The sequence below is a fragment of the Heterodontus francisci genome, chromosome 33 (genome assembly GCF_036365525.1).
Source record: "Heterodontus francisci isolate sHetFra1 chromosome 33, sHetFra1.hap1, whole genome shotgun sequence".
Classification (NCBI taxonomy): Eukaryota; Metazoa; Chordata; class Chondrichthyes; order Heterodontiformes; family Heterodontidae; genus Heterodontus; species Heterodontus francisci.
Window position 1 is genome coordinate 32,618,035 of NC_090403.1, and position 15,921 is coordinate 32,633,955.

Below are 15,921 nucleotides of genomic sequence, written 5' to 3' on the forward strand. Positions count from 1 at the left end.
ACTGTTCTCAAATATAACTCTGCCCATGTAATTACATTTTATGGGAAATTATTTCCTTCTGATCCTTGGTGTTGGTAGCCTTAGTTTTTGGATACTAGTTTGACTTTTCAGGATGCCACATCAGCATCTCTTCCTAATTGAAAAGGCCATTGGGCTCGAACTTCATGTACTCTAACAAAAAATATTTTTATCCATGATGTAGCTTAAATCAAGATTGGCATCTTTACTTCGTTCATAGTATTGTATTTAATGGGTTTAAACCAACCGCACATGTGTCTGTGCACACGCACACACTCCCAGTTTATGGTTTGTAGGTTGGACAGTTTGCTTGGAGGAGCCAAGCCAGTCAATTCAAATTTGTTTCAGGTATCTGTACAGAAACCTATGAATTGAGCAGGAAGTTATTTAAAATCTACCTGGCTCCAGTTCTATTTTGTTAGCCCAAAGAGGATTTTTAAGGTTTGCTTTAGGGTCTTTTGTAGGTGTTATGACCACGTGAGAAAGGGTCTAAGGGTTCCCTCTCAGCCTTTGCCTGGTTTAATCGTAACAGGGTTTAATTTTAAAAACCCCGTGTTTTAGCTCCCCCTCAGTGAATCCTTGTTCAGCGTTTTCCAATTGTAAGGCACAGAAATCAATGAGACAGGTTTCCTAAGATTTAAACAAGAAAGGCATAAGTTTATTAATCTTAAACTCGAAGCTGGTTAACGACTACGAATATGCGACGCAGCCATGCTCGCATGCATACGCAGATAGTGACAGAAAAAGTAGAAGGAATAAAGGGGGAAAGTTTGAGGCAATAACTGGATTGTAGTTACAGTCCTTTTGAGTTTGATGTTGAGTCTTTGGTTGCCGGTAAGTCTTGCTGGTCGTTGGGGCCCTGTGCACGCTTTAACTTGTTTCGATGTAGGAGTCTTTTCTCTCTTGAGGTTTACTTGTCTTCAGTGGGTCCGGAGGCTTGTGAGAAAGTGAGAGAGAGCCAGCCAGGTGAGGCGTTCCTGTTCCAGGATCAGTTACAGTCTGCAGTCTGTATCTTTAAACTCTCCTGTGAGCACAATTCAAAACTCCAAGCTGGCCAGCTGGTTAGTCATGTGACTAAGTTTTTTTTCAACAAACTCTTGGATCCCCATTGCCCAGACCAATCTGTTACTTGAGTCAGTGAGCAATTCTTTTGTCTCTCCAAGCATTGTCTGTTCGTATAAAAATGTTCTTACAGCCACTGCTGTTCTCTGTAAACAAGTCATCTCTTCACTCCAACAGTTTAAAATTGATCATATGATAAAATTAATATGCCTCATTCTTGGCAGGTGGGGGCCTTCATGGCATAGGGAAGACGGTCTGTAAGCTAATAGAGTTGGTTGGGGGTAGAATGATGTTTGTAGGTATGTACTATTTTCTGCTATTTATACTAGCCAAGCTTTACTGTATTTAAAAAAAAAACAGTTCTTACTGCTACTAGTCACTTGTTCTAATATTTTCATAAATTTTGGGAGTTAAGACTGAAGCAGGTCTGTTGTAGTGTTCTGCTTTTGAAGATGAGGATCCTGTTGATTTGCATGATAGAACCAGTGGCTGTAGTAACCTAAAAACGGTTCTGTTCATTGTGCGCTATGACAGTTTATCCAATATCCAGGCTACTGAACGCAGGAAGTATGGACTCAAACATGATGTCCCTTTGCTATATCATGACCTACCTTCATGGCTTCAAGATAAAGAGCAAACCGCTATTTAGGAATTCAATAAATGTAATTGTCCATGCAATGACTAAACCATTTCCTTTTCATACAATGCTTTATTTTTCTTGGTGTGCGTAACATACCATAGCAGCTTCTAACTCTTCTACCTCTACCGCCTAGAAGGACAAGGGACGAAGGTGGATGGGAACACTACCACCTGCACGTTCCTCTCCAAGCTACTCCTCATCCTGACTTGGGAATATATCACGGTTCCTTCATCGTCACAGGGTCACAATCCTGGAATTCTACCTAACAGCACTGTGGGTGTACCTACACCACAGAGATTTCAGTGCTTCAGGGAGGTGGCTCACTGCCACCTTCTTGAGGGTATTTAAGGTTGGGTAATGAATTCTCGCCTTGCCAGCGACATCCACGTTCCATGAATGAAAAATAACGCGATATAATTGTCACAAGTTTAGGTTTGTGAACTGGATTTTCTTTCACTCAGCACTTGGTGCTCCTTACTACCCCTGATGATACAGTGCGCATACTTTACATTCCAACATCTAGGTAAATGACTAGGATTGTAACGCAGAACATTTACTCAGTATGCTGGAAAGAATTATGTGCCGCCATGAAATTATGCTGTCTTTAAAAGCAGTCTAGTTACTCACTCAACCAAACCCACAACCTCTTGAAACAACAAATGGTTTTATTTGCATCGGGCAGATGTATAATCTATACGTTTCTCTATTAATGTGTAAAAAATAACACACAACCCACTTGCTGTTTCTCTAAGCACAGATTTTAAAAATGGAGACCCGTTTCTTAAACATATAAGATCCTGAGGGGACTCTATTGAGTGGATACCGGGAGGATGTTTCCTCTTGTGGGGGAGACTAGAACAAGGGGACACGGTTTAAGAATAAGGGGTCTCCCTTTTAAGATGGAAATGAGAAACTTTTTCTCTGCAGGTCGTTAGTTGGTGGAATTCACTTCCCCAGAAAGCAGTGGAGGCTGAGTCATTGAATTTATTCAAGGCTGAATTAGATAGAGCTTTGATAGACAAGGGAGTTGAGGGTTATGGGGGGCAGACAAGAAGTGGAGTTCAGCTGTGGTCTTGTCGAATGACAGAGCAGATTCGAAGGGCCGAATAGCCTACTCCTGCTCGTAAGTCTTATGTTCCTTATCCTGTAGTACCAGCTACTGAAATCTAGCTCATCTATCTGCAGGCTGGCTTTAAAACATCTCCTTGCAACTGTGGTCATAAGATTCATATACTAATTCAATCTGGTTGTAGGCTAGCTCAATTACAACAACTCTGAGCTGAAGCTGCCTGTCAAAATGGATTCCAACCAATTCAAGATCCTACTCCTTTTTCAAAAGGTCACGATCATAAGGAACAACCCTTCACATCCATTTTAAACAAAAGCAATGAATGACTGCATCTCCATTGAATGTCGGCACCAGTATATTAAATGTGGGCAGTCTCTGACAGCGGTCTGATGGTCAATGCTGGTCATTGAATGTGACAAATGAAGTCAGTTGACACCTTGGGCCTTCCATTGTCTTATCAATTCGTACTTGGAAAGAAAACTATCTGCTTATCTGAGACTGAACTAATGACCCGGATTTTGCGGTCAGCCGTGATCAAATGCCGCTCACCATTAAACCACAACTCGCATTTATATAGCACCCTTAACTTAGTAAAACTTCCCAAGGCACTTCACAGGCGTGCTATCAATCAAAATTTGATGCGGAGCCACGTAAGGAGATATTGGGGTAGGTGAGCAAAAGCTTGGTCAAAGAGGTTAGGTATGAAAGGCCATCTTAAAGGAGGAAGGAGAGCTTAGGTCCTCAGTAGCTGAAGGCACAGCTGTATTTGGTAGAGCAGTTAAACTCTGGGATGTGCAAGAGGCCAGAATTGGAGGAGGGTAGACATCTCAGAAGGTTGTAGAAGGTTAGCAATAGGTGAGGCCATGGAAGGATTTGAAAACAGTATTTCAAAATTGAGGCATTGCTTAGCCTCGAGCCAATGTAGGTCAGCGAGCGGCAGTTGATGCGAGTTAGAATATGGGTGGCAGAGCTTCGGATGAGCTCAAATTTACTTTTGCAATGAACTCAGCTGCATGGGGGTGAGTGGAAGGGGATTCAATAGTAAGGGGAACAGATAGGTGCCTCTGCAGCTGCAAATGTGACTCCAGGGTGGTACATTGCTTCCCTGGTGTCAAAATAGTGCAGCATTCTCACAGGGGATCTGGGACTTCTAAGCAGGGCAAGCAATGGCGTGTCGCCTCAACCAGTTAGATGGATGAACCTTTCGTGAGATATGTACAAAGTAAGTAGCACAAAATCCAGCTTGACTTTCATAGAGTATTTAACAGAGAATTTGGTGAGTGAGGGAATTCAGCACAATGAGGTAAGAGGTGCTGTTCTGGTCTTTTACAAAACAAGGAGTAATCCAAGTGACGGAGCTGAAGACAGACCTGGTGAGTAACTGGTAAGTGTTTCTAAATAATTTTCTAGTGTGTAAAGGCACGGCAGGGAACCTCAGCTCTTTGGAAAGCGCATCCATGTAGGAAACCCTGGGTGCCTTTCTTGGCCTGGATGATTTGCAGGAATCGTTGCCAGCTAGAGCAGCTCAACTTCTGGCCTTTGGAGCTTATGTGGTGACTGGAGTGACTATGGGGCATCTGCGAGGCTGACCACTTTGTGGATCGCACATTTCTGGAGGTGGTTACTGCGCAGCTTAAAAATGTGCAGGCCAAGAGGGAATGGGTGACTGCCAGAAAGACAAGGAGGACCAGGCAGGCAGAGTAAGCATCCCATGAGTGCATCACACTCTCCAACTGATTTTCAGTTCTGAATACTGCTGAGAATGATGGTTCCTCTAGGGAGTGCAGGCAGAGCCCAGTCCACGGCACCATGGGTGGCTCAGCTGCATGGAGTTGGGGTGCGGGTGGTGGGGTGGGGAAAGGAAGAAGAGTGGAAGGGGATTCAGGAGTGAGGGGAACAGACAGGTGCTTCTGCAGCTGCAGATGTGACTGCAGAATGCTATGTTGCCTCCCTGGTGCTAGGATCAAGGATGTCACGGAATGGCTGCAGGATATTCTGAGGGGGGGAGGGTGCACAGTCAGAGGTCATGGTCCATATCGGCACCAATGGCTTAGAAAGAGAGATGAGATCCTGAAAGCAGAGTTCAGGGAGGTAGGAGAGAGATTAAAAAGCAAGACCTCAAAGGTAGTAATCACCAGATTTCTCCAGATGCCATGTGCGAGTGAGTGCAGAAATAAGATCGAGCTGAATAAGTGGCTGGAGAGATGGTGCAGGAAGGAGGGCTTTAGGTTCCTGAGGCACTGGGACTGCTTCTGGGGGAGGTGGAACCTTTAAATGCCAGTTGGGTTGCATTTCAACAGGACTGGGACCGATAACCTCGCAGTGGGTTTTTGCTAGTGCTGTTGGGGAGGGATTAATCTATCTTGGCAGGGGATTGAAACCTAAAAACAGATTCCAAAGGGCGAGAATAAAAGTTGGAAATGGAAGGCAGAAAATTAATGTGTGTTTGGAAGGCAGAGGAAACAAAGGCTAGAAAACAGATAACGAGGGAGTTTGGCAGTGCTAAATTGTATATATGTCAATGTACGAAGTTAAGAGAATCAGGCAGATGGGTTGAGAGCACAGATTGACGTGGGAGTATGACATAGCTATTACTGAGACATGGCTGAAAAAAGGGCAGGAGTGGCAGCTGAACATTCCTGGTTACAGCGTTTTCAGATGAGATGGGGAGGGGTATTAAAAAAAGGAGGGGGGGGGGGGTCACAATACTGATTAAAGAAATGCTTATAGCTGTGAGGAGAGATGATATGGTAGAAGGATCATCAAATGAGGCCGGGTGAGTTGAACTGTAGAACAAAAAAAAGGGCAATCACTACTGGGAGTGTGCTATAGACCCCCAAATAATCAGGGGTAATAGAAGAGCAAAAGTCTGTAGGCATATCTCTCGGTGCAAAAACAGTAGGCCAGTAATAGTGGGGGATTTCAACTGCCATAATATTAACTGAGATAAAATTACTGTGAATGGCAGAGGGGGCAGGATTCTTAAAATGCATTCAGGAAAACTTTTTTAGCCAATACGTAGCAAGTTCAATAAGAGAGGAGGCAGTTCTGGACTTAGTTTTAGGGAACAAAGCTGGGCAAGTGGAAGGGGTATCAGTTGGGGAGCAATTTGGTGGAAGTGAGTACAATTCAGTTAGATTTGGGGTAGTTCTGGAAAAGGACAAAGATGGACCAGGATTAAAATTTCTTGTTTTGTGGGGCTGGGTGGGAAGCTAATTTTATTAAGCTAAGATGCAATTTAAGGTATACAAGGAAGAGATGGAGAGGATTCAGAGCAAGTATATTCCCTTTTTTTTAAAAAAAGAGGGACTAACAAATCCAGAGCCCCCTGAATGTCCAACGGCTTAAATGAGCAGATCAAGTTTTTTTTAAAAGAGAAGCTTATGGTCGGTACCGTGGGCTCAGTACTGCAGAAAACCCAAAGGAGTATTAAAAGTGTAGGGGTAGAATTAAAAAGGAAATTAGGAAAGCAAAGGGAGGTCGTGAAAAAATATTAAGTAAAATCAAGGAAAATTCGAAGATTTCTTTTTATAAATGCATAAAGAGCATGTGGAAAGCTGAAGAAAGACTAGGGCCTACTTGGGACCATAAGCTGTGGAGGTGGAGGATCTTCATATGTTTCTTCATGAGTACTTTGCATCTATTTTAACAAAAGGGAGGGATAATACAGACATTGCAGTCAAGAAGGAGGAATGTGAAATATTATATGTAATTAACATAGAGAGGAAGTATTAAGGGGTTTAACATCTGTGAAAGTGGATAAATCCCCAGGCCCAGATGAAATGTATCCTAGGCTGTTATGGGAAGGAAGAAAAGAAAAAAGATGGCTCTGACCATCATTTTCTAATCCTCTCTGGCGACAGGTGTGGTGCCAGAGGACTGGAGGACAGCCAATGTTGTACCATTGTTTCGGCAATCTATCCCTTTCTCCCTTTTTAATTACAGACCAGACTGCCTGACCTCGGTGGTGGGAAAATTATTGGGAAATAATTTTTAGTGACAGCATAAAACCTTCATTTAGAAAGACACATTAATCAAAGACAGTCAACATGGGTTTGCTAAGGGAAGGGCATGTCTGACTGACTAAAATTGAATTTTTTGAGGAGGGTGGATGAGGATAGTGTGTCTAATGTAGCCTATATGGATTTTTGCAAGGTGTTTTGATCAGGTCCCATATGGCAGACTGGTCACAAAAGTAAAGGCCTTGAAATCCAAGGCAAAGCGACAAATTGGATCCAAAATTGGCGGAGAGGCAAGAAGCAAAGGGTAAAGGTCGATGGGTGTTTTTGTAACTGCAGGGCTGTTTCTACAGGGCTCAGTACTAGGTCCCTTTTTCAGGTATATATCAATGATTTGGACTTGAATGTAAGGGGTAAGATGAAGTTTGCAGATGATACAAAAATTGGCCATCTGATTTGATAATGAAGAAGAAAGCTATAGACTGCAGGAAGATGTCAATGGGCTAGTCAGGTGCGCAGAACAGTGGCAAATGGAATTCAGTCCAGAGAATTGGGGAAGGCTAGCAAGGCAAGGGAATATGCAATAAATGATAGGATACTGAGAATGTAGAGGAACGTGTACATGTTGCACGTTCACAGATCCCCAAAGGTTGCTGGTCAGGTAGAGAAGGTGGTCAAGAAGGCATACGGGATACTTGTCTTTATTAGCTGAGACATAGATTATAGGAGCCGGGAGGTTTTACTAGAACTGTATAAAACACTAGGCCACAGCGGGAGTACTGCATGCAGTTTTGCTCTCTGCACTTTCGGAAAGATGTGATTGCACTAGAGAGGGTACAGAGGAGATTTATGAGGATGTTGCCTGGACTGTAGAATTTTAGTTACGAGGAAAGATTGGATAGGCTAAGGTTCTTTGGAGCAAACGATGCTGAGGGGAGACCTAATTAAAGTGTATAAAATTGAGGGGTCTCGATAAAGTGGAGAGAAAGGCCCTATTCCCCTTGGTTAAGGGGTCCATAAACCAGGAATCATGGATTTAGGGTAAGAGGTAGGAGGATTTGAGGGGAAATCCTTTCACTCGGGGGGGGGGGGGGGGGAGGTTGTGGTGGTGAGGATCTGGAACTTACTGCCTGAAAGGGTGGCGAAGGTAGAAACCGTAACATTTAAGTAGTACGGATATGCACTGAAGTGCCGTAATCTGCAAGGCTATGGACCAAGAGCTGGAAAGTGGGATGAGGCTTGATGGCCTATAATAAAAACAAGAAATGCTGGAAATACTCAGCAGGTCTGGCAGCATCTGTGGAGAGAGAAGTAGAGTTACATTTCAGGTCAGTGACCCTTCATCAGATGGCCTGCATGGACATTATGGGCTGAATGGCCTCTTTCTGTGCTATAAATTTCTATGATTCTATGAAGTGTCAGAATTTGTAGTACAATGTAAAATCATCTACAGAAAGTGAAAGAGAAAAAGATGGGATTATGAAAGAGATGAGATAGAAAGTAAAGATAATTATTTACATTTTTTTAAATTGCCAACAGTTTAAAATCTGAAGGATTGAAGTTCCACACTTGTAAAAGTTAATTTTCAGTGCTAGAGAGGTTGCTTGGCAGTGATTAAAATTTATCTCACCGTTAAAAACTCAATTACACTTGAATGGACGAGACCTAATTCTTCTAGGAGTTTGGTGGGTAAGTACCCCAACTTCATGCTGTTGGATGTATGTGAATGCTGAATTTCTTGGCAAAGTACTGGTACAGCAAAGCATGTGGAGATGCTGGGCAACTCGGACAGCGACTTCTTGATTTCTGCGTTTAACTGTGCACGTGTGGACACCGCAAGTTGCTCCTTAATAAGGATGAGTGCTATTAATCTCACGGTTAATCTTCGCGCAAAATCCAGCCTATTGTATTTTTCTTTCACGATAAAGAGATCTTGGGTGTTAAACACTTATCTACTATCTCTAGGAATACAGAAGACAAGGCTATAAATTGAATATAGAGATATATATTTTGCCATAATGGTCTAATTTGCAAACATATTTGGAAATCTTGCTAATGTGGATCATAAATGAACGTTCTACAGTATTATAACTGTGGTGTTGAATTTTTCTTCTTTAGAAATTCCTTCTTTAATCCTTGACAAAATGTACCTCCCCTTGCTTGTGACTTGGAGTTCAAGTTACTGTGAGACTGCAGCTGCCCTTGCTGGTCGTAGAGGGCGTGGGGCTGTGAGGGACTGCTGAAGTCAGATTAGTGAACTGCTGCAGTGCTTTCTGTAGATAGTATGTCCTGCAGTCAAATCGTTGCATTGATGGAAGAAATGGATGTCCAGTCTAATGGTATAGGTGAAGCAGTCCGTTGTGTCCTGGATAATGATGGGTTGCAACTAGTTAGCGTTCTGTCACACACCTGGCCCTAACTTTGTACGTGGTGGAAAGGCTTTGAGGGGTCAGGTGGTGAGGTATTTGTCAAAGAATACCAAACCTCTGCTCTGCTTTTGTAGCCATGTTGTTGCTAAGTCTGAGTTAAGATAAGTTTCTGGCCTATGGTACGCCCCCTCTCCCACACAAGATATTGGTGCAGGCTTGGTAATGGGGGTGCTGGGAAAGTGGGCGGGCTTGCTGTTATTGGAAATGGCCATCACCCGGCACTTGTGTGGCGTAAATATTGAATGTCACTTGTGAACTCGGGCTTTGGATGTTCATGTGAAAGTCCGATTGGAAGAGGGTAAATAAGTGGGTGGATTAATTTGTACTCCAAACGGTGAACTTTTAAATGGATTCAGTTACACCATTGACTTGAATGAGAACTGACCAGGAGACTGACTTTGTGTGGAAATTACATCATTGATGGGGGAGGGGGGAATAAAAAGCTTTGTGCCTGCATAGTGGGGTTTGAAGTCTCGCTCTCGCTGGGGGTGGTGTGGAATGTAACTACTTATATTGAGCTTTGTTTCTGGTGGAGTTACCTTTGGCCATCATGCTACAAATTCATGATACTGCCAAGTCTGGAAATGTCCCCACTCTACTGAGATCAGTGGACTAGATGCAAATCGCAACATTTTTACCTTGGAAAAGCATTGGAATTCAGATCAATCTGCTTCAAATAATTGAGATTTCTTTGTAGTATAACCACGAATTGCAACAGAGAAACTTATTTTGATCTTGTAAGCTATCAACCTGAGTGCTTGAAAAGCTAAACATCAATGAGAACTAGGTTAGTCTGTGTTCTATGTAAAATATCAGCTGTAGCTACTTTTTATCTGAATTCCAGGTTTCCAAATTCTTTGCACATTCTCTTCATCTCCTGCTAGTCTTGTTCTGCCAAACAATTTAAATAATCATAAATTTGAAGGAGGAAGACAGGAGTTATAACAGATATTCCTTATATACCGATCTACTGAATCAGAGGGATTCCAATGTCACATTTATTTTGATTATACTTCAAGAAACATTGCCAAGCTGCAACAGTTGGAAACATTTTTGTGCAGTTTAATAGATCAAAGTTACATATAAAATTGCAACATGGCTTCATGATCAAATTAAAACATTCCAGTGCTTTTTTTTTAAACAGTAAAATGTAGTATTTGCAGTATGCAACTCATCAGGCCACCAATATATTTTCTTGTTGTTTAATCAGTATCTACAAGATGGGTCCTCCTCTGTATCGGGTATGAGTTCAGTTCCTGCACAGAGAGTGCAAGCTTCCTTTTACCTGCCTGTTGTAAGGCCCTATGTGTGAAATGATTTTGGGAACTCTCAATCTCGTTGTGCCACAATATAATAGTAGCTCAGCTAAGTCTTATTGAGCTTGGGTTCCCAGCTAAAAACATCTGTCATCTGTTTTAAATAGGCAATTTCAATTGAAGATGGTAATAGGATAATGGGCATGGGGAAATGGAATGTGGAGAGGAGTTGCATTAGTGCAACTAGTGGATGTTTCTTGAGTGGGGGCCCAAAATAGTGGAGTGGACTTGATCTTTACCCTGCATCTAAGTGCTAAATCTGAATTGGAAGTACCTTCTGCATTTCTTTCAGACTTTGTGCACTGTAGCACCAACAGTCCTCACTGTGAGCTCAAAGTCTATCGCTTTCCCCCACAACCCCGCCTGACGCAACCAAATAAAGTCAAAATGTTAAGGTTTGTTTTAAACTTTGCAAAGTGGTAATGGTACTGGACTAGTAATCTAGAGACCTGGACTAATGCTGCAGAAGCATGAGTTCAAATACCACCCTGGCAGCTGAGGGAATTTAAAATCAATTAATAAATCTGGAATAAAGTGCTACTCTCATCATGATCATGTTGGAAAACATCATCTGGTTCACCAATGTCCTTGAGGGGAGGAAATTGCCGTCTTGCTCAGGATGGCCCACATGAGACTGACTCCAGACCTATAACAATGTGGTTGACTCTTAATTGCCCTCTGAAATGGCCTAGAAAGTCACTCAGTTGTATCAAACCAGAACAAAAAGGTTAATTAGGATTAAAACTGTACAGACCACCTGACATTGATCTAGGCATTGGAAATGACAGAGGCGTACACTGCCTAGTTGACCGTGCAAAGTCCTCCATGTGAATATCTGGGGACTTGTGCCAAAATTGGGAGAGCTGTCTCACAGACTAATCAAGCAACAGCCTGTCATACTCACCGAATGATACTGTGCAGCCAATGTCCCCGACTCCTCCATCACCAATCCCTGGGTATGTCCTGACCCACTGGCAGGACAGATCCACCAGAGGTGGCGTGCAGTGGTATACAGTCAGGAGGGATGCCACAGATGCCAGTCTTCAGCCAACTCGATTCACTCCATGTGATATCAAGAAATGGCTGAGCGTACTGGATACAGCAAAGGCTATAGGCCCTGACAACATCTCAGCTGTAGGACTATAGACTTGTGTTCCAGAACCAACCACGCCCTTAGCCAAGCTTTTTCAGTACGGCATCTACCTGATGATAATGGAGAAAATTGCCCAGATATGTCTTGTCCACAAAAAGCAGGACAAATCCAATCCGGCCAATTACCGCCCCATCAGTCTACTATGTCATCAGCAAAGTGATGGAAGGTGTTACTGACAGTGCTATCAAGCAGCACTTGCTCAGCAACAACCTGCTCACTGCTCAGTTTGGGTTTCCCCAGAGTAACTCTGCTCCAGACCTCATTACAGCCTTGGTCCAAACATGGACAAAAGAGCTGAATTCCAGAGGTGAGGTTGAGAGTTGATATCAAGGCAGCATTTGACCGAGTATGGTCAAGGAGCCCTAGCAAAATTGAAGTGAGTGGGAATCGGGGAAAACTCCCAATTGGTTGGAGTCATACCCAGCACAAAGGAAGATGGCTGTGGTTGTTGGAGGCCAATCATTTCAACCCCAGGACATCGCTGCAGGAGTTCTTCAGGGTGGTGTCCTAGGCCCAAATCTTTAACTGCTTCATCAATGACCTTCCCTCTATCGTAGGTCAGAACTGAAGATGTTCACTGATTGCAGTGTGGAGTACCATTCGCAACTCCTCAGATACTAAAACAGCTCATGCCATGTGCAGCAAGTCCTGGACAACATTCGGGCTTAGGCTGATAAGTGGCAAGTAACATGTGTGCTACACAAGTGCCAGGCAATGACCATCTCCAACAACCGAGAATCTAACCATTTCCCCATGACATTCAAAGGCATTACCCTTGCTGAATCCCCCACAATCAACATCTTGGGTGTTGCCTTTGACCAGAAACCTAACTGGACCAACCCATACATTAGTGTGGCTACAAGAGCAGGTCAGAGGCTGGGAATTCTATGGTGAGTAACTCACCTTTTGACTCCCCAAAGTCTTTCCACCATCTACAAGGCACAAGTCAGGAGTGTGATGGAATACTGGATGAGTGCAGCTCCAACAATACCCAGGAAGCTCAACACCATCCAGGACAAAGCAACATACTTGATTGATACAGCATTCACTGCCTTAAATATTCACTTTCTCCACCACTGGCACACAGTGGCAGCAGTGCATACCATCTACAAGATGCATTGCGGCAATTCTCCAAAGCTCCTTCGACAGCATCTTCCAAACCTGCGACCTCTACCACCTGGGAGGAAAAGGGCAGCAGACACATGGGAACATCACCACCTGCAAGTTCCCCTTCAAGTCGCGCACCACTTTTGACTTGGAATTATATCGCTGTTCCTTCACTGTCACTGGGTCAAAATTTCATAACACTCTCCCTAACAGCACTGTAGGTGTACCAATGTCACAAGGACTGCAACGGCTCAAGAAGGCAGCTCATCGCCATCTTAAGGGCAGTTAAGGTTGGACAATAACTGCTAGCCTCACCAGCAACGCGATCGTTCCAAGAATGAGTAATTGTTTTGTTGTTGTTCAACGATTTGAGCAGATCCTGACTGTTTGTAACAGCCATTGAATTTCAATCTTCCATGGAATCTCAAACACAATCCCTTTACATCCGTATTCCCTAGCATCATGGCAAAACTTTGGAAGGGAAAACCAGAAATGGCCATACGCACTGAATGGGATGAGTATGGTTGAATAGAGGCACACTGGGTTCAAAGATGTTCTTATTTGAACATGAGAGTTTGGGTTGCTAAAGTGAAAAAGCCCCAGTAGAATTTGTGTTTTATAAATGGGGACATACAGTACCAGAGCAAAGAGTTAATAAATTTGTGCAGTGATGAGGGATTGTCGATCACTGAGTGAGGAGAGAGGTAAGGAGAAAATTCTTTCTACAGAGGGTTGCAAAAGCATGGAATACTGTGCTGCAGAGAGTGGTCGAGGCAGAGCCAATTGTATCTTTTCAGGGAAAGTTAACTATTTGAAGCAGAGGAAAACCTACTTCTATGGGGAGAATGCGAGTAAGTGAAATTTGTTTATGGATTAGTCTCACAAAGCTGGCACCGACCCAGTGGGTCAAATGGCCAATATTATAGACTTGGAACAGCAAGCGTCCAACTATAGTGCACAAAAGATTTTAAGTGAAAGGTATACAGGAGTTTAAAAGTTATTTTAAATCAGGCCATCTTTGTATGAAAGGAATAAAAATAATTAACAAGTATACTCAGCACCTTGCTGATCTTCGTTTTTTTTGGTGACAAAACTATTACATGATCTAAGAATGTTATACTGCTGTTGGTGTCATTTTTGAAGTTAAAGCCTTGTGTAAGTTTAATTCTGCCATGTGTACTGAGGCGATGATGCAGTGCTGGTATGAAGAGACTGTCTCTATCATTATTTTCAGAAACATCCCGATTTTCCCAAGAAGCCCCTCACACCCTATTTTCGATTTTTTATGGAGAAAAGAGCAAAATATGCAAAACTTCATCCTGAAATGAGCAACTTGGATCTGACTAAAATTCTCTCCAAGAAATACAAGGAGCTGCCAGAAAAGAAAAAGGTTAGTGCATGTTTCTGTGTCTGCGCTGGTGCTTAAATTGGGAAAGGGACACCAACTGTGTAGGTGAAGGAGTGTAAACCAAAAAATTATTTTAACACTCAGCAGCGATTATCTTCATGGATGCACGCTCACTTTTGTACTTTTTTGTTGCTGTAGTTGAAATATATTCAAGAGTTTCAGAAGGAGAAAGAAGACTTTGAGCGTAATATGGTCAGATTCAGGTAACTTTGAAATAATTGAATTTGTACTTTCACATCTTGCGTTTTCGTCTTTTCATTCATCCTTTAACTGCCTTAACTTAACAGCTTAAGGTTCCTTAATTAGAGTTTCTCTCCTTTACAGTAGGGTGAATTTTGTAAGCGATGTGCTGTTTAAACCTATGTTTAAAGGAGGTTATAGTGAGATGAAAGAAGACATCATAAAATCTATGCTGATAGGTATTGAATGGGAGGGGGTGGGTAGGGGAAAGGTGTTGAGGATGCAGGCAGAAGTGAGCCAGTTAACATTTCTGATCATATTGCTCCATAATTAATGGGTGGGTTGGAGTGACGAGTCCTGATGCTGGAATGTGGAGCTGCTTAATCAAAATTGATCAACTTTCCTCTGAGTAATGGGAAGAGATTTGACTAGTGAGATTTGCATATCTGTAATTTTAGTTATAGATTGTTACGTGCAAGGATAAGAAGTAATGCTATCAAAATTGGCTGATTGCATTTTTTTCTTACTCCCATAGAGAGGACCATCCAGAACTTTTGGAGAGTGTGAAGAGAACAGATGTTCCAGAGAAACCCAAAACACCCCAGCAGCTGTGGTATCTTCATGAGAAGAAGGCCTTCATGAAGCTGCACCCACAGGTAATGGGCCTTGCTTATTGTCTACATGACCCGCTGGTTGGAAATGAACAGTTGGGTGCAAATACAGCAAAATTTCTGTAAGACATGGACTTCCTATCAACAGATCTTGCTCCCTATGGTTGTTGTTTTTTGGTCATGCTTTTCTGTTAACCTCTGGCATTGTAAATTGCTGTCAATTCAATGTTACCATGTAAACACAGTCAAATTTTTCAAGTGCCTCTCCCAGCTGTCTGTGGGTAGTCGATTGGTTTCCATAAATGATCACTGCACTCAAAAGACTTGGGCATCTTTGGTTCTCACATGTAGAAATCCCTTCTTTATTCATCAGGGTGCTCTAACTAAATATGGCTACCCCGTATCTGAAGAATACTTTGTGGGGGTGGGGTTGTGGGTGGGATGGGGGCTGGAATGATGGCAGATTATCTGATTTAGTGCAATGTAAATAGTTGGCTGGCTAATAATCCCTCCTGCTTCTCTTTCTCCCTCACCACCACCCCAGCCAGTTTTATTTGTATCCTGCTGAAGTGTTGCTCTGTGTTTGGAACTGCTGTGGACATTTTTGTGTATTTGTATCGTGTCTACAATATTTCATCACTGTTTAAATATGGTGTCATCCATTTGTGGGAAATCTAACACTGTCCCTGCAGAACCATTTCCCATGAGGCAGATGATCGCTCACTGAGTGCTGTATGTAACTTCTAAGTCTGCATTTGCTCCATTTTATTAGCAGTAGTGGTGAGTTCCTCAAACATTGTTGGTTTGTTGTTTTTTTCCATCTGTTCCTCCCATTACTGCTCAATTAATTTTTAGAATGGCATTTTTTTGATCTTCCAGTCTCTTTACCAGTCTCTGGTAAGGCACTTGAAATTCAGCGTGCAGTCATACCTGAAATACACCAGACCATTTTGAGGATATAAAGTGTCT

General features: G+C 42.7%; 1 protein-coding gene across 8 annotated transcripts in view; it reads left to right on the forward strand.

Moving 5' to 3' along the window:
• ubtf (upstream binding transcription factor) overlaps positions 1-15,921 on the forward strand; it is a 63,648-nt gene that overhangs the window by 16,458 nt on the left and 31,269 nt on the right. For all 8 annotated transcript variants that reach the window (XM_068013279.1, XM_068013282.1, XM_068013277.1 and 5 more), the window contains exons 5-7: positions 13,988-14,143; positions 14,300-14,364; positions 14,877-14,997. In XM_068013279.1, coding sequence (XP_067869380.1) covers positions 13,988-14,143; positions 14,300-14,364; positions 14,877-14,997 — 342 coding nt within the window. The remainder of the gene's footprint in view (positions 1-13,987; positions 14,144-14,299; positions 14,365-14,876; positions 14,998-15,921) is intronic.